The 21801-nt window shown below is 42.2% G+C and overlaps 1 protein-coding gene across 1 annotated transcript; it reads right to left on the bottom strand.

Annotated features, from left to right (window-relative positions):
- Positions 1–619: 619 nt before the first annotated feature.
- On the bottom strand, positions 620–18576 carry LOC117272818 (L-amino-acid oxidase-like). Its single transcript, XM_078164058.1, has 8 exons — positions 18430–18576; positions 17590–17641; positions 14015–14238; positions 10428–10540; positions 9932–10133; positions 9718–9786; positions 7456–7592; positions 620–7315 (listed from the first exon to the last, which is right to left on the bottom strand). The coding sequence occupies exons 1-8, from the start codon at positions 18484–18486 to the stop codon at positions 6526–6528; spliced, it is 1644 nt and encodes a 547-aa protein (XP_078020184.1). The 5' UTR covers positions 18487–18576; the 3' UTR covers positions 620–6525.
- Between the last annotated feature and the right edge of the window lie 3225 nt (positions 18577–21801).

The raw sequence follows: 21801 nt of genomic DNA, 5'->3' as shown, positions 1-21801 counted from the left end.
ATGAGACATAAATAAGACAAAAGTGCTAATGAGCAGTATATTTCTACAGTTTACACAACTGTTGATGCATGAAGCGGCCATCTTGGATTTTGAAGTTGGGATTAATGAGGCTTCACTGACTTCGGAGTACATATGTATATATATTCATAGCACATTACCATTATACTAACACTGCTATTACCCCATTAAATGTATCTCACTAAACAAGAAAATATTTGTAATAATATACGTCAAAATGTTGTAATAACAAGACATTTCCTCATTAACTTTACAATATTCCATTAACTTCAATTTTCCGTATACATTTTCTCATTTTAAATGTGCTGTATTATTTCTGTGCGTGTGTGAATACTGCTGCCTCTCACTAAGAGGGTTCCAGGTTCAAACACACTGGCCAACCTGGGCCCTCATGCATGGAGCTTGCATGATCTGACATATGCAGCACATACAGCTGTATTAACTGTATAATAACTAACAAAGGTCAGGTCTTAAAACCACAAAGTTGTATTTAATCTCACAGATAGAAATGACCACGATGTAAATGTAAAGGATGGAGGAAGATTAGAGGTGCACATACTATTACTTATCAGACACGGTCACTGCAACACCGCTCCTTAAATCATTGATGTCTTTGGTCGATTAAATGATTTTATTCATGGATTTTCAGATAAAGAAACAAATCCAAAGGATAACATACTAAACTGAAAACACTTATTTCCAACATGGTCCCCAGATGTTAGAGGGGAGAAAACCCAAAGAAGCACAAGACATTCAACATTAAAGCTACACCTGAAAATCATAAAACACATCCCACATCCAAAAAACAATGATAATGAAAATAACAATGTCATTGCAAATTTCATTATAAATCTGATTGTTACATCATGCGATCTTTCACTGCCAAAAATCTACCAATTTGATGTGGATTACAGCAACGTATCCACGTACAACATTCACATGACAGCTAATAAAAATGCACATACAACAGGTCGTATGGTATGTCATAAATTAGCGCCCCACAAATGGTGTCATCAAGTCATGTGTTTAACAAAAATTTATGTACACAACATGTACAATTACGTAGGTTAGGTGTAGGCAACTGAAGTTACATACGTTAGGTTTTGCAAAGTAAATTTACATAGATTAGTTTTAGAAAAGCAAAGTTATGTTGACTGCTTTTGGCAAAGTCAAAGTAAAGTTACATTGGTTACACTTAGGAAAGTAGACGTATGTAAGTTAGGATTAGCAAAGTTACGTAGGTTACTTTTGGAAAGTATTTTTTTGTGGGCTAGGGTTTAAAGGCTCGGACTCTTCTAAATGCTTTTTACATTATTTATTAAGAACTGCTATGAGATGACGTATGTAGCTTTCAGCCTGCCTCGCCTCCTGGTTTGGAGTCACTACATGTGATGATTAACATCTGTCGATCATTTTCAGTTTGTTGACGTTCATAATGAATCATCCTTACGTACCAAAGTTTGTTTTGGAGTTCCGCAAGGTTCTGTGCTTGGACCAATCCTATTTACTCTATATATGCTTCCTTTAGGTAACATCATTAGAAATCACTCTATAAATTTCCATTGTTATGCGGATGATACTCAGTTGTATTTATCGATGAAGCCAGAAGAAAGTAATCAATTAACTAAACTCCATAACTGCCTTAAAGACATAAAAACTTGGATGAGCACCAATTTCCTGATGTTAAATTCAGACAAAACTGAAGTTATTGTTCTTGGCCCCAAACAACTCAGAGACTCTTTATCTGATGATATAGTTTCTCTAGATGGCATTGCTCTGGCCTCTAGCACTACCGTAAGAAACCTCGGAGTAATATTTGATCAAGATTTGTCTTTTAATTCTCATTAAAAACAAACCTCACGGACTGCATTTTTTCATCTGCGTAATATTGTGAAAATTAGGCCTATCCTGACCCGAAAAGATGCAGAAAAATTGGTCCACGCTTTTGTTACCTCAAGGCTGGATTACTGTAACTCTCTATTATCAGGTAGCTCTAGTAAGTCCTTAAAAACTCTCCAGCTAATTCAGAATGCAGCAGCACGTGTACTAACAGGAACTAAGAAACACGATCATATTTCTCCTGTTTTAGCTTCTCTGCACTGGCTCCCTGTAAAATCCAGAATTGAATTTAAAATCCTACTGTTAACTTATAAAGCTCTAAATGGTCAAGCTCCGTCATATCTTAGAGAGCTCATAGTGCCATATTATCCCACCAGAACACTGCGCTCTGAGAACGCAGGGTTACTCGTGGTCCCTAAAGTCTCCAAAAGTAGATCAGGAGCCAGAGCCTTCAGCTATCAGGCTCCTCTCCTGTGGAATCATCTTCCTGTTACGGTCCGGGAGGCAGACACCGTCTCCACATTTAAGACTAGACTTAAGACTTTCCTCTTTGATAAAGCTTATAGTTAGGGCTGGCTCAGGCTTGCCCTGTACCAGCCCCTAGTTAGGTAAAGTAAAGTTATGTAGGTTTGGCTTCGTACAGTAAAGTTATGTAGCTTTGGCTTGGTAAAGATATGTAGCTTTGGCTTGGTACAGTAAAGGTATGTAGGTTTGGCTTCGTACAGTAAAGGTATGTAGGTTTGGCTTCGTACAGTAAAGGTATGTAGCTTTGGCTTGGTAAAGTAAAGTTATGTAGGTTTGGCTTTGTACAGTAAAGTTATGTAGGTTTGGCTTGGTAAAGTAAAGATATGTAGCTTTGGCTTGGTAATGTAAAGGTATTTAGGTTTGGCTTCGTACAGTAAAGTTATATAGGTTTGGCTTGGTACAGTAAAGGTATGTAGCTTTGGCTTGGTAAAGTAAAGGTATGTAGGTTTGGCTTGGTACAGTAAAGGTATGTAGGTTTGGCTTGGTAAAGTTATGTAGCTTTGGCTTGGTAAAGTAAAGGTATGTAGGTTTGGCTTGGTAAAGTAAAGATATGTAGATTTGGCTTGGTAAAGTAAAGGTATGTAGGTTTGGCTTGGTAAAGTAAAGGTATTTAGGTTTGGCTTGGTACAGTAAAGGTATGTAGGTTTGGCTTGGTAAAGTAAAGTTATGTAGGTTTGGCTTGGTACAGTAAAGGTATGTAGCTTTGGCTTGGTACAGTAAAGGTATGTAGGTTTGGCTTGGTACAGTAAAGGTATGTAGGTTTGGCTTGGTAAAGTAAAGATATGTAGCTTTGGCTTGGTAAAGTAAAGGTATGTAGCTTTGGCTTGGTAAAGTAAAGATATGTAGCTTTGGCTTGGTAAAGTAAAGGTATTTAGGTTTGGCTTGGTAAAGTAAAGTTATGTAGCTTTGGCTTGGTACAGTAAAGGTATGTAGCTTTGGCTTGGTACAGTAAAGGTATGTAGGTTTGGCTTGGTAAAGTAAAGATATGTAGATTTGGCTTGGTACAGTAAAGGTATGTAGGTTTGGCTTGGTAAAGTAAAGGTATGTAGGTTTGGCTTGGTACAGTAAAGTTATGTAGGTTTGGCTTGGTACAGTAAAGTTATGTAGGTTTGGCTTGGTACAGTAAAGGTATGTAGGATTGGCTTGGTACAGTAAAGTTATGTAGGTTTGGCTTGGTAAAGTAAAGGTATGTAGGTTTGGCTTGGTAAAGTAAAGGTATGTAGGTTTGGCTTGGTACAGTAAAGTTATGTAGGTTTGGCTTGGCAAAGTAAAGGTATGTAGGATTGGCTTGGTACAGTAAAGTTATGTAGCTTTGGCTTGGTAAAGTAAAGTTATGTAGGTTTGGCTTGGTAAAGTAAAGGTATGTAGGTTTGGCTTGGTAAAGTAAAGGTATGTAGGTTTGGCTTGGTAAAGTAAAGTTATGTAGGTTTGGCTTGGTACAGTAAAGTTATGTAGGATTGGATTGGTAAAGTAAAGGTATGTAGGTTTGGCTTGGTAAAGTAAAGGTATGTAGGTTTGGCTTGGTAAAGTAAAGTTATGTAGGTTTGGCTTGGTAAAGTAAAGGTATGTAGGTTTGGCTTGGTAAAGTAAAGGTATGTAGGTTTGGCTTGGTAAAGTAAATGTATTTAGGTTTGGCTTGGTACAGTAAAGTTATGTAGGTTTGGATTGGTAAAGTAAAGGTATGTAGGTTTGGCTTGGTAAAGTAAAGTTATGTAGGTTTGGATTGGTAAAGTAAAGGTATGTAGGTTTGGCTTGGTAAAGTAAAGGTATGTAGGTTTGGCTTGGTAAAGTAAAGGTATTTAGGTTTGGCTTGGTACAGTAAAGGTATGTAGCTTTGGCTTGGTACAGTAAAGGTATGTAGGTTTGGCTTGGTAAAGTAAAGGTATTTAGGTTTGGCTTGGTACAGTAAAGGTATGTAGCTTTGGCTTGGTACAGTAAAGTTATGTAGGTTTGGATTGGTAAAGTAAAGGTATGTAGGTTTGGCTTGGTACAGTAAAGGTATGTAGGTTTGGCTTGGTACAGTAAAGGTATGTAGCTTTGGCTTGGTAAAGTAAAGGTATTTAGGTTTGGCTTGGTAAAGTAAAGGTATGTAGGTTTGGCTTGGTAATGTAAAGGTATTTAGGTTTGGCTTGGTACAGTAAAGGTATGTAGCTTTGGCTTGGTACAGTAAAGGTATGTAGTTTTGGCTTGGTAAAGTAAAGGTATGTAGGTTTGGCTTGGTACAGTAAAGGTATGTAGGTTTGGCTTGGTAAAGTAAAGTTATGTAGTTTTGGCTTGGTAAAGTAAAGTTATGTAGGTTTGGCTTGGTACAGTAAAGGTATTTAGGTTTGGCTTGGTAAAGTTATGTAGGTTTGGCTTGGTAAAGTAAATGTATTTAGGTTTGGCTTGGTACAGTAAAGTTATGTAGGTTTGGATTGGTACAGTAAAGGTATGTAGGTTTGGCTTGGTAAAGTAAAGTTATGTAGGTTTGGCTTGGTAAAGTAAAGGTATGTAGGTTTGGCTTGGTAAAGTAAAGTTATGTAGGTTTGGATTGGTACAGTAAAGGTATTTAGGTTTGGCTTGGTAAAGTAAAGTTATGTAGGTTTGGCTTGGTAAAGTAAATGTATTTAGGTTTGGCTTGGTACAGTAAAGTTATGTAGGTTTGGATTGGTACAGTAAAGGTATTTAGGTTTGGCTTGGTAAAGTAAAGTTATGTAGGTTTGGCTTGGTAAAGTAAATGTATTTAGGTTTGGCTTGGTACAGTAAAGTTATGTAGGTTTGGATTGGTACAGTAAAGGTATTTAGGATTGGCTTGGTAAAGTAAAGTTATGTAGGTTTGGCTTGGTAAAGTAAAGTTATGTAGGTTTGGCTTGGTAAAGTAAATGTATTTAGGTTTGGCTTGGTACAGTAAAGTTATGTAGGTTTGGATTGGTACAGTAAAGGTATTTAGGTTTGGCTTGGTAAAGTAAAGTTATGTAGGTTTGGCTTGGTAAAGTAAATGTATTTAGGTTTGGCTTGGTACAGTAAAGTTATGTAGGTTTGGATTGGTACAGTAAAGGTATGTAGGTTTGGCTTGGTAAAGTAAAGTTATGTAGGTTTGGCTTGGTAAAGTAAAGGTATGTAGGTTTGGCTTGGTAAAGTAAAGTTATGTAGGTTTGGCTTGGTACAGTAAAGTTATGTAGGATTGGCTTGGTACAGTAAAGTTATGTAGGTTTGGCTTGGTACAGTAAAGTTATGTAGGATTGGCTTGGTACAGTAAAGTTATGTAGGTTTGGATTGGTAAAGTAAAGGTATGTAGGTTTGGCTTGGTACAGTAAAGGTATGTAGGTTTGGCTTGGTAAAGTAAAGTTATGTAGGTTTGGCTTGGTAAAGTAAAGGTATGTAGGTTTGGCTTGGTAAAGTAAAGTTATGTAGGTTTGGCTTGGTAAAGTAAAGGTATTTAGGTTTGGCTTGGTACAGTAAAGGTATGTAGCTTTGGCTTGGTACAGTAAAGGTATGTAGTTTTGGCTTGGTAAAGTAAAGGTATGTAGGTTTGGCTTGGTAAAGTAAAGGTATGTAGGTTTGGCTTGGTAAAGTAAAGTTATGTAGCTTTGGCTTGGTAAAGTAAAGTTATGTAGGTTTGGCTTGGTACAGTAAAGGTATTTAGGTTTGGCTTGGTAAAGTAAAGTTATGTAGGTTTGGCTTGGTAAAGTAAATGTATTTAGGTTTGGCTTGGTACAGTAAAGGTATGTAGGTTTGGCTTGGTACAGTAAAGTTATGTAGGTTTGGCTTGGTAAAGTAAAGGTATGTAGGTTTGGCTTGGTAAAGTAAAGGTATTTAGGTTTGGCTTGGTAAAGTAAAGTTATGTAGGTTTGGCTTGGTAAAGTAAATGTATTTAGGTTTGGCTTGGTACAGTAAAGTTATGTAGCTTTGGCTTGGTAAAGTAAAGTTATGTAGCTTTGGCTTGGTAAAGTAAAGGTATGTGGGTAACTCTCAGGAAATAAAACATAGTTGGGTGTCATCGAGTTATGTATTTAACGTAAACATACACAGGTTAGATTTCGCAAAATGAAGTTATGTAGGTTATTTTATAACAAACATGGTGACAAGGTTCCTAAAGATGAATTAAAGTTCACTTGGTTTCAGACGGTCCAAACCCCGACCCCAGAAAGCAGATTGAAGACCCTAGAGCTTCTCACGGTGTTGAGTTCCAGCTGACTCTCTGTTAATGTTGGTAGCAGCTCTGATTCCAGATTTCATAGCCGTCTCAATCCAGGCGTGAGGGAAGGCCGTGTGTTCACCAGCAAAGTGCACCCTGCCTTCATGTCTGAACAGCTCCTTGGGGAACTCTAAATGTTGGTAAGGTGTGAAGAGAGCGAAGGCGCCCAGGCTGTAAGGATCATCGCTCCACCTCTTCACCACCACCCCTGTGCACAGAGACTTGACGTGCTCGCCGTGGATCTTTGCCAAATCTCTCAGAGCCAGCTCTTTCAGGTCTTCATCACTGGCACCTAGGAAGAGGAGGGAGTCATCAGACCAGGTGTAGGAGGCCAGGAGGACGCCGATGGTCTCATTGGTCGGGAAACTGTGGCTGGGGTAGTAGATAAAACGGGACGGCCCGTCAGTGATGCTCTTTCCTCCTCGGATGTTGTCATCTTCCCAAAACTTCCTGCTGAAGGTGAGGACGATTTTAGTGGAGCTGGTGTAGTGGACCGACCTCAGTGCCAACCTTTTTGGGTTGGAGAGAGGTGGATCAAAGTCAATAAAGAGAGCTGCCTTGGCTGTGGTTGTTACCAGAACGACGTCGGCGGGAAGGACAGTAAAAGACTGTGGGCCTGTCTGGTATGTTACAATCACACCTTCATCTGAGTGCCTGATGCGTTTCACTTCAGAGTTGAGGAGAATGTCACAATCATTAAGGACGTTCAGCAAAGCATTGGGGATAAGGTCCGTCCCCCCAGTCACTTCTGTGTACCTTAAAAACAAAGAGACAAACAGATACTCTCATTGAGATTCTGATGCAGAATGGGAACCTGTAGACATCAGGTTCATGTATTCAGTCAGTTATTTATATCCCCATGTGTGATGTTGACAGTGTGAAATGTAGGGCCTTACTCAGTGTTGTCGTTGATGTTAGACTTCTCATAGATCATCTCAGTCAGCGCTATGTGCATAAGGCTCTGCTCGTTAAGCAGGTCTCCGATCATCCTCACCGCCTCTGAACTCAGAGTACTTTGTTCCTTCAGAAAATCCTGTTTAAATAAACAGAGTCCATGTCATGCTTTCAGGGTGACTCAGAGAGACAGCTTTAAGATGAAATGTTTTTTTGTTGTGAGGATTCCAAACATCAAGAATCAGAGATTCATGGAAACTTAGTCTGGAGATAAACTTGCTTTTTAACCATGCCTTTGCGTCGACAACCAGCTGCGCCATGAACAGAATTATTCACATACTGCCTAAATTCTACACTGGAGGGTTCCACTGGAGGGAACACCAGAAAACTTAGCTGTATAGAACGTCCACAATTCTCAGATCATCGCCATCATAGAGAATATGTATGAAGCATATCTGAACAACGGTGAGTTTCTTTCTCTTGTTCTGCCAACACTGCCCTGACCGTTCATGTGTGTGTGTTACATCTTGTGGATACTAGTTAATGTCTGAGGATGTGCACAACCAACACATTAGTGATGGCGAAATGAGGCCTCATGAACCACTATCTTTATACTCTGAAGCCACTGGATGGCCCTGTCTGTCCAACAGAGGTTTGAAAGCACACTTCACTGCCATTCTCTCAGCCTTTCTCTTTAAACCAATAGTGCCATCTGGTGGAATCAGAAAATGATTGGTTAATGAGGCTTCATTTGACCATCACCACAACACACCAATACCTAGTTCGAGGCAAGTAGATTTTTGACCTTATGGAATTTGGTTCCTTGTTTTCTCTGTACAGATCGCTCAACCAATCTCAGATATTTGACAGACTGTGTAATATTTTGATTTACAATGAAATGAGGACAATATATGGACATTTAAAGTCACAGGGTGTTGGGATTCACAGGACCACAGATGATTTGTCATTTGTTAAAATCTAAACTGGACATGTGAAGACTTTTCTTCTCTGCTTGCTCTTTGTTCTTCATACAAAGACAGCTATCTGACACTCAACTCCACAGGAGGTCACCTCAAACCTGTTTGTGAGGCAAGTCTCAAAACTTGATTGGACAGTACTTTTACGGTGTCACGTGATTCTGTCATGTCACCAGGCAATGGTAAAGAACGGAAGTTCTCTCACTTTACTGTCAGTCTTTCTCTTGCTCCTGAGCTGTCGACCAGCTCACACCACCTCTGGCTTCTGGGCCTTTGGCCAGCCCAGACAGACCTCTTTTCCTCCTGGGCGCTTGACCTGCCCAGAGGCTCTTCTCCTGCGGGGCAATTGCTCTACGAACTTTTGTTCTTTTTCTCTTAAGACTCTCATGCCCTCACTCCCAGCAGGAGCACAACCTAACCAGAGAAGTTAGTGTGCCAAACACAAGGTTTGCAACTACCCTTCCAGCAACAAGGAGAACCAAGTCGATTTAGCACCCCAATGTCTAACTTTGCAAGGACCCCGAGCGACTGGCTTCCTCGGATCAGCACCATTGGAACAAGGACACAGCAGAGACTGCATCTGGAACCACAGCTCTTTCCAGCCTTCCTCTGCCGGCTAACAAAAGCAGCACCACAAAACGACTCTTTCCTCCATCCATTCAAGGATTGGTAACGTAACAACTGGGCATAGCTTTATCACAGCTGTACAGGCTGAGTTATTGTTGTGATTGTTTGCAGTTAGGTCATTGGTTAGTTGGCTTCACCAAGCTAAGTGATGTTAGATTGCTAATGCTGTTCACAAACAACGTCTTGCATGCAACTAAACATCATCTGCACTAATCCAGACCGTTTGCTACACAAATCACATTCACATAGACTCATTTACAAATTTGCTTCCAACAGAGCTACACCCACACAGGCAACTCAAAGTTCCCACTTCTCGTCCTTTTCCTTTGTCCTGACCACACGTCCACACATGTCCCACAAGGGCATGTGGGGACAGCCCTTGTGACAGCATTATGAAAGGATCCCTACAGAGGTCGATCTCTTTGTTAAAGAGTAAGCACATAAGTGTTGTAAAACTCACTTCTGTCAAAGTCAACAGAAACCATCTTGGTTCATGTTTCCAGTGCAGTGAAAGCTTTTTTTCATTGAGGTTTTCTGACAGTCAGTTAGCTCACACTCGATTCATGCTATTTGTGATGCACTTAAATATCAGTATTGATTCACATAATTAATTTACTCAATAACAGTTTTTACATTTCATGACATCACATTGTGTTTTACCTGTACAGAATAACGGTCGTATTTTATCAGTGCAGCCCAGCAGCCATAAGCCTCCACATCATCTTTTACCTACAAAGAAAGGAAAAGTCACTTCCATGGAGCAGATGGTGTCATAACAAGTATTTAAAACTGAGCTCTGATGAACCACCAATGTGTAACTTGACTGTATGGCCAAGCTGGACGCAAAAAGCAAACCAGTGGAAGTCTAACGTACCTTCTGCAAAGCAAACTGTAGCAGTTTGTCAGCTGACTTTCCTTTCTCACTGGGCCACACATCATAATTCAGATCTTCAGGGTGATTTTGCACTGTGCTTGTCTTCTTCAGAATCCCATTGACATAGTAAAAGGTGTTCTCGTCTACCATCCTGAATTTATTGAGTTTGAGCCCCAGCTTTTCAATAAGCCAGTGGAGGATGCTGTGGACAGAGGAGGTGATGGTGGCAGAGTTACATTAAGTAAAGTGTCATGACCAGCATTCACTGGTGACACACGTGACATTCAAACACAATTATTTGAGATTTGAGTTAAGTCATAAAGAAGAGTAGTGGTGGTAGCAGTGTGGTAATAGTTTGCAGGCCTGAAATGTATCAGCACCATAAAAAGCTTCATTAACATTCCTTCTACACAGTCATGTCAGTCTGTGACAGCAGAGGGCTGCATGCACGTATTTATATGTAAATGCTCGACTGAAAAAAATCCCATAAACTCACTAGTGATGTTGTGGGATCCTCATGGCTCCCAGTTCAACATACCAGCCCTCTTCTTCATTCCTGTGGGTCATCACTCGTCCTCCAACACGACCACTAGCCTCTAATATGGTGACCTTGTCAGAGCAGATAGACACACAGATACATATGAAGAAGTCCAGTCATGTAATGTTTCAATGGCAGCAGGTGTGTTACCACTGATGGTGTTCCTACAACTACTATTAACTACTATGTTTTGCTTTTTTGACTGCTGCTGGTCGTACAACAGCTATTGCTGCTACAACTGGTGCTAGTTTTACTACAACTACTAATTGTAGTTGTAATGCACTGTATACATACGTCTACTATTACTGTTATTAGAGTTTTGGCTGTGTTTGCAGACACCGAACCCATGCGCCCATGATGGAATATCCTTTACACAATCAAGTCAATTTTTAATGCCTGAGGGGGCAAAGATCACGGGCATTCAGTGTTGGTTTTGAGCCTTGCCCCTAACATGAGGAGATTTCTCCATGTTCTCTGAATCTTTTGATGATCTTATGGATTGTAGATGATAAATAATAATAATAATAAATTTTATTTATATAGCGCTTTTACAGCTCTCAAAGACGCTTTACATTTAAAACAAAGAAAAGAAGTACAAACCAAAAAAAGGGGGAATACATGAGAAGCAGAGAACGAAAAGCTAATGTTTAAAGGTTAAAAGCGGATTTGAAAAGGTGGATTTTGAGGAGTGATTTGAAGGTGGATGGATCTGGACAGTCACAGATGTGTATAGGGAGGGTGTTCCAGAGGGAGGGGGCGGCTATGGAGAAGGCTCTGTCGCCCCAGGTTCGGTGCTTGGTCCTGTGTGGAGGTGAGAGGAGGTTTTTGGCTGAGGCGGCTGATGTGATGTTCAAATGAGAGGTTATTGTCGAAGATGATACCAAGGTTGCGGATGAATGGGGAGGGAGAGAGGGTGGTGTTGTCGATGCTGAGGGTAAAGTTTTGTGTTGATGTAGAGAGGGATTTTGGGCTGATGAGTATTATTTCGGGGGGGGGGGGGGGGGGGGGGTAAATGGTTTTGATCTTTAACTGAAAAAATGCCAGGAAGGAGTTGTATGTGTCAGTTGTGATGGAGGAGAGGGTGTTGTCGCAGGGTTTGAGGAGTTTATTGACAGTGGAAAAGAGAGTCTTGGGGTTTTTGGAGCCAGAGTGAATGAGTTGTAAGTAGTAGTTGGACCGGGCGGTAGTGAGGGCGTCTTTGTAGTTTAAAGGTGGTCAGTATAGGCATGGAGATGGACTGTGAGACTGGTTTTCTTGTAAAGTCTTTCAAGCTGGCGCTTACGGGTTTTCATGTGATGGACTTCAGGAGTGTACCAGGGAGATGAGTGAGTAAATGAGACAGTTTGGGTCTTTAAAGGAGCCAGTTTTTTGAGGCAGAGGGACAGTGTGTTGTTGTAGTGGGTGACCAGGTCAGAGGGGTTTGGGGTCAGCGGGGTGGTGGATGTGGACAGAGTATTTGCCAGTGAGTCAGAGAAAGCAGAGGGGCAGATGGACTTGATATTTCTGAAGGATATGTTGCGTGTGAGTTTTGGGGGAGGGAGTTGGGTCTTGAAGTCCACAGTGATGGCCAGGTGATCCGAGATGTGGAGGTTGGTACTGGAGAGTTGGTGGAGGGTGAGACCGGTGGAGCAGACTAGGTCCAGGGTGTGGCCGCGACAGTGGGTGGGGAAGTTGACATGCTGGGTGAAATGAAGACAGTGGAGCAGTTCCAGGAGGTCTATTGCACTTTTGCAGTTTGGATCATCAGTGCGGATATTGAAGTCCCCAAACAGGAGAATTGAGGGGGATACGGCAGATAGCTGGGTGAGGAATGTAGATGACAGCAACACCACCACCCCGTCCGTCTGGGCGGGGTTTGTCAGTGTAGGTGTAGTCAGTGGGTGTGGTCTGGTTTAAGGAGAAGTAATCCAGGGGTTTGTGCCAGGTTTCGGTGAGGCAGAGGAAGTCCAGTTTATTGTCAGTGATGAATTCATGTAGGATGGCACTTTTGTTGGTCAGTGAGCGGGTGTTGAGTAGAGCCAGTTTCAGGTGTTGTTGGGTTTGAGTAGTACAGGGGGTGGCAGGAGTGCAGAAGATGGGGCACAAGTTTTTGTTATTCACAGTCTTAGTGTGGTAAGGGCGGGGTGGTCTGTGCTTTATGGGGAATGTCTCAGGTGGGAGGGTTAATGATAGATATGGTCAGACAGGGGCGCTGGTGAGCGGAGCGTCTGAGGACGGCTTCCTTCAGGAATTTGCGACGTGAGGCAGAGGTAGTTGTGCTGGAGGAGAGCTGGCGATCTGGGACCACAGCAGAGCCACTCTGGGCACCGGTGGGAGCTGGCGGGGAGGAGGGCTCCACGTCACCCATGGGTGCTGGGCCGTCAGGGCGGTGAGCCGCGGGGACACTGGCAGCTGCCAGTGTGGAGCCAGCCGCAATGATCCCAGAGGCAGGGCAGCTGGAGCGGGGAGACGGCTCACCAGCAGCTGCCGTCGGAGCGGGAAGCCGCGGGGACGCCATCAGCCGCAGGTGTAGGACCAGCTACCCCAGATGTGGAGCCACCTGAGCCTGAGGGCGAAGCACCAATAGCCACAGGCAGAGAGGGGCCAGCGGCCTTTCATGAGCCAGGCATTGCACGACCACCAGCAGCCGTGTGCAGAGAGCTAGTGGCGGGGCTAGCATGTTGGCTAGCTTGAGCTATGCTAACTGGGTGGAGATCTGGGTTGTCTGCTAGTGCCTCAAAGCGGTTGGAGAGGCTCAGGTGAGGAGGAGAGGCAGTTGCATCGTGGAGTCTCTTTCTGTCGCGGATCGCAACTTCAGCCCAGGATGTCTGGAGGCTGGGTGTGGAGGAGGAGGAAGGCCGCGGACATGTGGAGGTATCCCTTGGGACGGTGTCCTGGAGGGCCGCTTTGAGGGAGACAATGTGCAAGGACTGTTCGTGAGCCAGGTCCAAGCAGAAGGTCAGCATGGCCTGCTTATCTTGCAGTGCCTGAGAGAGTCGGCGGATGTCTTCCTTAAGGTCTGTAATCTGTTTGTTTGCTTTTGTGACCATTGTGTTGTCACAGGCCATGGATGTAGCACGTTGGCTAGCTTGAGCTATGCTAACAGCTAGGTGCAAGGGTAGGAGGTGCCGGTAGTCAAGGCGGTGGGTAGATGCAAAACTAGGACAACAGTCAGTGGAGCCAGCAGGGTTGTGATGAGGTGGTAAGGGTGTATAGATACCGCTGTGGGGAGAATAGCTTCTTGGATCAGCAACGTATCAGGCGTGAAGAGCAAGCTGCTTGTGCTGCTGTGCTAGATGGTAAAATCTATGAATTCCTCGCAATTCAGTGTTGAGAAAGGGTGTTTCCAAACTGCTGGACCGTTTGCCCACACCACATTTTTTTTTTTTTTTTTTTTACAAAAAGACCATGTTTGCTTTTGAACAGTGGAGCTAATTAGAGACCCTGCAGCTCATTGCTTTCCCCAGGATTTCCTAGCAGGTTAATCTGCTGCCCCACTTCCAAAATTCTTTGATAGCAAAGAAATATCATGTATCATGTATATCACATGAGCCTGCTGCATGTACCTTGTGTCCTGCGTCCTGCAGCAGCATGGCAGCCGTCAGTCCAGCCATGCCAGCTCCAACAATGACAACGTGCTGAGATGTATTGGTTGGTGGAAGGCCGTTCTGAATGGTGTGCATAAGCACATCGTAGTCTGTATCATTCAGACATTCAGCCAGACTTTTCCCCAGGTTGGGATCATCAACAGAGCTGTCGTTCACTGTGACATGTGACACACTGACATCATCTGGAAACACACCAAGAGAAACACATTGCTTACAACAGAAAACTATCAAATCGTATTCAACCTTTATTGTTGTTTTACTGAGCATTTTATCACAGCACAGAGATGTTCATATTGTCAAATCATTTGAAGAATCTGTTTTGATAGTTTGCCTGCTCTTTTGCTCATAGATCTATATTTGACATGTTTTGCATTCTGATATTGTTTTGTTGAGCCTACAAAGACAAAGAAATGCCTGGGCATCATTTTATAATTTTGCCATATCTGAGTGTGTTCTTTTAGGCAGTACCCTTTGTTTCTGGTGCAGTGCAGAGTCACGTGTTACCTTTGTGGTAAGCATACCATTTGTATGTGTAAGGTGTGCCGCAGGGCTCTGTCTTGGGTCCTGTCCTTTTTACCATTTACATCAATGATATTCTTTCTTCTCTGAATGACTGTCATGCCCATTTGTATGCAGACGACACAATTCTGTATTGCATTGCTGACTCTGTACAGTTGGCCACCGAGAAACTGCAGCTCTGTTTTAATGTTCTCCAGGAGGCTCTTATTAGCCTGAAATTGGCCTTAAACGTAAAAAAAACCAAATTTATGCTATTCTCTCAATCTCGAAACCTGGATTGCAACAACACACTTTTATCAACCATAGATAGCTCACTCATAGAACGAGTCACTGAATATAAGTATCTTGGCCTCTGGCTTGATGAAAAATTAACTTTTAAGTTTCATATTAATGTTCTTGCCTCCACCCTGCGACTGAAGGTTGGCTTCCTGTACCGAAACAAATCTTACTTCCCATTAATCAGCAGGAAGAGAATTGTTGAGTCAGTCTTTTTATCTGTTTTGGACTACGGTGATATTATTTACAGACATGCAGCAACTACAACCCTCAAACCTCTGGATTCCATTCATCACTCTGCTCTTAGATTTATTACCGGGGATAGATATGACACCCATCATTGTATACTATCTAAAAACGCTGGTTGGTCCTCTCTTTCTGACAGACGCATGAAGCACTGGTATATGTTTATTTTCAAGGCCCTTACTGGTAAGCAGCCCCCATACTTTTCATCCCTACTAGAATGGCGCTCTGGATCTTACTCAACTCGATCCAGTGGTTTGATGTTTCTTAAGGACCCTTTTGTACATTCAGAGCTCGGTGAATCAGCTTTTTCTTTTGACGCTCCAAACTCTTGGAATATTCTCCAACACGCTTTGGGGCTGGAGAATATACCCTCTCTTGCTGATTTTAAATATATGGTGTCTGACTTTTGTAAATCGCCTTGTGATTGTTTTTCAATGTAATTGTCATTGAGCAACTGGTTGATTTCACATGGTCTCACGCCACACCTCCAATTTCACACTCAGTGCTGGAAGTGGTTCCACTCCTGTACGGTAGGTGGCGCCACCTTTCATAACTAGGTTCCTACTACCTACAATGACGAATGATGCCCTCCTGCTAGTAAGAAGAGGAAAAAAAATATTTCAAGTCTTGCATTTCTCACCTCCAGGTATGTTGGCATGTGTGTTGGGAAGTAGTCAGTCCTTAGCTTGTACTCTTTACAGTTAGTGTCTTATATGTGCTGTGAGAGCATGTAAAGACATTTGGAGCTTTGAAATGTCAAAAATGCTCAATTAGCAGCAAAGAGTTCTTTATGTCAGCAGCTAAATTAAAATAGCAGCCTATTGCTGCAGCAGCCATCCTGTCAAGCAGCTGGGCAGAGCAAGCAGTAGATAGGCCAGAAATTATAATATTTTAGTTAGATCTCAATCAAAATATATTCAGCTATCTCAACCATGACTTTTGCTTTAAATCCAAAATGGGTCTTGTGTCTACAAAGTAATAGGCTATATGCCACATAGGCAAGTGAAGGCTCTGCAAGTCAGGGTGGCTTTGAATGAATGAATGTAGGTATTGCCCATCTCTAGAATGCTACCCCTAAACAACCACCTAAATCACATCTACCACATCCAAACTTTTCTGGGGGAGGACCAACAGACCCCCACTGTACCACCATTGTCTCTCTCTGTATGGTATTCCTATGTAAGGTATGAGGCTCTATCCATCTCCAGCAGGCACCCCAAAAATCCGTTATAATGTGGGGGATCAGGGTCACATCTACCAGATCAATTGACAAATGAAAATTGTATGTGACTGCTTAAACAATGAAACTGTGTCAGCCCCGCTGAATCTCATGCCAAGGTTTTTTGAAAAGTTGGCAGCCTTGACTTGGTGACACTGTTTGACTTGACTTTAAAATCTCAGAATAATTTACTAACAGATCAACCGTCTAAAGGTCTGAGAGCAACCTCTATCTCTGGCCTCAAATATTTACCTGCAGCTGTGTACTCAGAGCTGGCTATACCCCCTCGTCAGTGCTCCAGCTACACCTGCAGCATAGTCTCAAACCGACTGTGTCATGTCCCTCGGCTAAAGGAAAGAATTTAATGCACCAGTAACAACAAAAAAAAGACCAAGGTAAACTGATATATATCTTTTAAATGAAATCTTGTCTGAATAGGCCAAAAATTAAACCACAGTCAAGTGGTGGGCTTATTTCTAATAGAACTTAACTATCTTAAAATGATAAATAGAACTGTTCAATTTTAATTAAATTATGCTTCATTTAACACTATGATCTGAACCTTGGTACAGTAGTAGTAGTAATAGTAATAGCTTACTGTCCTTTGAAAGCTCAGTTTTTATGCTAGTGCAAAGCCAGTGGTACAATTACCACCTGTAAGCCACTAACTCATTGCTGTATCCTGTACGCTCTGGTTGGCTGGCTCTCTTTACAGTTTTGTAGACTTTCATCAACACGTCCTCACTGTGACCTCGTCACATGACCACGTTTGGTCATCAACATATGACGTCCAAGGTACCCTGGGTGTGTTGGTTGTTGACGTTCTGGGATGCCGTGTCAACTTCAGCCTGTTACATGCATTGTCTGTTTTCAAAATACACTTCTGTTTTCACAGGAAATGTACAGTTTGATACAGTCTCTTTCAAAATAAAAGCACGTGGTTACGTTTAGCCAACACACACACGTGGTTACGTTTAGCCAACACACACACGTGGTTACATTTAGCCAACACACACACACACACACACACACATGGTTACGTTTAGCCAACACACACACGTGGTTACATTTAGCCAACACACACACGTAGCTGTGCTGCTAATTTATGATACAGATTAAGAAATGAATAATTAAATATGTCTAATTGCAGAAAATTGTGTCATTTCTTTTTTTTCTGGGGAAGAGCGCCCAAGCCCTAGTTGCACTCCCCCAGAACTTTGCGTTCAATGACACCCTTGCTACCCCTTTGGCAGAGATGGACAGTAGGAAGTACCTGGGACCTCTGTGATGTCGTCTTTCTCTGGGCTCAACTGGACCATCTGTGCCTGAGAGAAGAAAAGAAAAACAACTCAGACTCCAGTGTGCATCGTGTTGCATCTGTGAGAGTTAGAGATTTTTAAAGAATACTTGATGTGGGGCACAACCTGTCATACCTTATTTGGGGATGGCAGGATGACGTTAGGCCTGTACTACAAAGCAAGTTCAGCATACCCAGGATAATCTCTGGTCATCTGGCTTTACTATCTCTAACACTGGCCATCGAGATAACCGGTATCACAAGCTGGTTATCAACTATCTCAGTCAGCTCTGGGTTTCCTATCCAACTACGAGGGCATCGATGTGAAAGAGGTGGGTTGATATTTATGTGCTACATCATCAGAGCCACAAATGATGCTCTTCATATGATATGTATGTTCATCAAATCAGCGCACAGCAACATGCTGAGAGCTTGGGAAGATGCATCATTTGCACAACAAATGTGGCATTAGGGGGAGGATGGAGAATACATTTCATAATTGAATACATGCAATGACTAAACTGATTTGATGTTTTGAAGGCCCAGTGAATATTAGGTTAAAAAATGATAATATCTATCTGTATATGGAGACGATCATGTTGCTCAGGATGAATAAACTTTTATCTCTTTTATCTTATTAACAAATACAGCTAAACAAGCAGTAAACACGAACCTTATTAACACAATATACATTTCTAAAATGTAAAAATGACAGAATAACAAAAAGAAGTTGTGTTGAATCATAGTGTTGCGTCAGTGTCTTAGTTTGTAAAATGATTTCATGTTTTAAATCAGTCACTGTGATGTGAGACTCACCAGAGTTGAGGCCGCACAAATCAAAGTGAGACAGACGGGTAAGTCGAGTCGCGCCATCTTTGCTCTGTCTTCCTTCGTCTGTGTGAAGACTGTTACTGAATGTTCCTCTAATGTGCTGTCGGCTTATTTAAAGCCTCCTGGTTCAGTTCCACAAACCTGTGCCTCAGCTCCCACCCACAGCCCCCATGAGGTGTGGGGGTGGCAGGTGCTGTCCAAATGGGACAAACAACACAGATATTTTTCTTTTTCAGCCTGTAAACTGCACCAAACCTACTGACACTGCAACCCATCACTTTACTGTTTCTTCTGTAATTTCTTCTATTCCTATGTTTTCCTATGTCCAACTTCTGTGGAACTTCTCGGGACAAAGAAAAGGGTACGCGCACATGTCTTAATGAATATTACATACATAAATTCCATTGATTAAAACTGTATCAATACGAGGAACAACTGAAGTGAACACATTTGAAAGTGAATTGAGCCCAGTGACACTGCCGTCTAGATTTTGTCTGCAACCAGTTCAGTGATCATACATGAAGCACTGGTGAGTTCTGTGTGGACACTGCAAAACACATCTATATAGAGAATTACACACTACATTAAGAGGCCTAAGACAAGTGCCACATGTGTTTTGATAAACACTGTCAGCATAATCAATAACAGGCAACGTTCATCAAGAAACGTCCGTCAGGTCAGATCGCAGCACCGCCCACTCAGTACGATTACTTTAGGACTTGTTGCCAATTCATGTTTTCCCAAAGTAAACAATGACAAACTGAGCTGACATTAACAACTATGAGTCAGCATTTACTCCTCATGTCGATGAGAGACGGATATATGTGACCATTTATTTGCCCCTTACTGCAGGTTTTACATCTAACAGCAATCTTACAGGACCTCACAGCTGATCAGTGGATCTACAATGACCAGAATTTCAGAGCATGGCGAGCATTAAATGAGCCGTAAGAGTGACAAAGTCCACTTGGGGAAAAGGGAAAAGAGTTGGTGGACGGGTCAAACAAAAGCAGGACATTCAGTCAGGAGATTGCTGTTTGTGTGAAACCAAAAGTCAGTGTTTGTTCTTTTAACAACGTAACGTATGTCACATGAGATATGTTGCATAATGTTACTGTTACGACAGTCCAGAAGCACATTTAGATTAGTTCAGTTAAGCTCAGTTTCAGTAATAGATAAGGAATAGGAAATAACCTTGCCCCCGCCCAGCTAGGTTTCTCTTTCTTCTCACTTTGATTTATTTTATTATTTTCATGCCAAATATATTTGTATGTATATTTGTCTGTAACGCATGTTGCGTGTCTAAATAGTGATGCTGTAGTTCTGTCGGCGCTAGTGTAGTTGCAGCCTTTCTTTGATCTGCGCGCGAGCTCTTTGATGTGTGTATGCCTGCGTGAGTGTCTGGACACGTTGGAGTGAGTGAGAGAGTGGAGCCGTGTCTGTGGGTGAAAGCCGGTGTTGCCATCCGTTGGTTGCTGAAGAAGACGTGAAGAGGATTTTCGGGACTGTTCCTGCCTGGTGTGCAGATCAATGCCGGCTGAGAGTCGCTAGCTAGCTAGAGCTAAGCTAGCTAGCCGGCTCCTTCGACGGACAGTCACACCCCCTCATCTTCAGTTTGACCTGCTCCCCCTCTACACTTGGGACTTTCATCTTTCCTGGACATCATCGCTGCACGAGCTCCAACCCCTGGGCATCTGGTACCATAGCATAGGATTAGCATAGGGACTTAGCATAGTTAGCTTAGGCCATTTAGTATAGGGTTTAGTTAGGATAATATTGTGTATTGTATTTCATGTGTGTCTATTCATCTAGCTTCTATTAAAGGTACAGTTTGTTATTCTTTATCCCTGTGTCCCTCCCCCAGTTATTTAGTAGAGTGTCCATCTTACAAAATTACATATAATATTATACACAGAGGTATGCTGGTGACTTTACATCGCCGTTTGTAGGTCATAATATTTAGTGAGTCAAAGTAAGTATACAGTCCTTTCAGTTTAATTTAATTTCGTCATTGTAGCGTGAGCTGTAACAGTTACGTTAGTAATAAACATTCTTATTTTACCCCAAACCATAATCTTTATCTTAACCTAACCACGTAGCTTTGGGGCAACTGCAACCATTTCACAACATTAATCAAACGATTAAAGCTGTGACAACAACAATCATATACGACCTATTCACCCCCATCACCACCGGTGCCCACACCTCCGCTGCTGCACTGGCGAGGATCTGTGGTTTAAGCCACACACTGTTCATCTGCACACACTGCGATGACACACAGCTGGTTGAATATCTGCAAAGTTTCCCTGCTTCCCTTCACTGGTTCCTGTACAGCAGGGTCGGCCTTTGTTTCACTGTTCATTAAAAAGCAAATGCAGCAAGTGTATACATTCAGTAGGCTATATCTTCAGTAGCTAGCTAGCTAGCTAACCCTACACTTTTCAGGGTTTGATTTGGGTTTTGGAGCAGGGAAGAAACGTATATCTTTTTCCAACCTAACCTTAAGGTAACGAGCGTCATTAACACGCGACCTGTATAACTGAGCTTAGATGCACTTTAAAAGGAAAAATCAGTTGTCAGTTGCTGTTGTAGGCCCGTTAATGACAAAGACATTGCTTTATGTTGGTTTTGGAATCTATAGTAAACTCACAGCTTCGGGTTTTCCTAGACTCACAAAAAATACTTCAACCTCAACAATCAGGCTTCAGACCAGGTCATAGCACTGCCACAGCCTCAACACTTGTTGTCAACAGCATCTTAAACGGTCCTGATAATCACCAGCACTGTGCAGCCCTTTTCGTTGACCTGTCTAAGGCATTTGATACTGTGGACCACATTATACTATTAAGGAAACTATCATCCATTGGCCTAGATAATTCCTCTGTCAACTGGTTCTCAAACTATCTCTCAGGAAGAACACAAGCTGTTGCAGATGGTACTAGATTAAACTCTCTCTCATTATGTTAAGGTGTTCCACAAGGGTCCATCCTAGGCCCACTTTTATTCACTCTGAATATCAACAACATCATACTCCCCTCACCACTTTGTGATGTCCTTTATTACGCAGATGACACAGTTTTCTACAGTATTGGCCCCACTTGTAAATCAGCTGTTGCAAATCTGCAATCTGTTTTTAACTGTTTCCAATCGTGTCTTATCACCCACAAGCTTGTCCTGAACTCTGGCAAGACTAAATGTATGTGTTTTCAAGGTCCAAAATGAATGACCTCTTTCTTGGCATCTGAACTCTGCATGGTGAGTTAATTGAAACTGTGGAGTCTTACAGGTACTTGGGGATTTGGCTGGATACTAAGCTCTCTTTTCGAACCCATGTGGATCACCTCACAAAAAACTTAC

This window comes from Epinephelus lanceolatus, chromosome 22 (genome assembly GCF_041903045.1).
Source record: "Epinephelus lanceolatus isolate andai-2023 chromosome 22, ASM4190304v1, whole genome shotgun sequence".
NCBI classification, from domain to species: Eukaryota; Metazoa; Chordata; class Actinopteri; order Perciformes; family Serranidae; genus Epinephelus; species Epinephelus lanceolatus.
The sequence above is the reverse complement of the archived record's forward strand: the minus strand, read 5'-3'. Positions and strand labels throughout refer to the sequence as shown.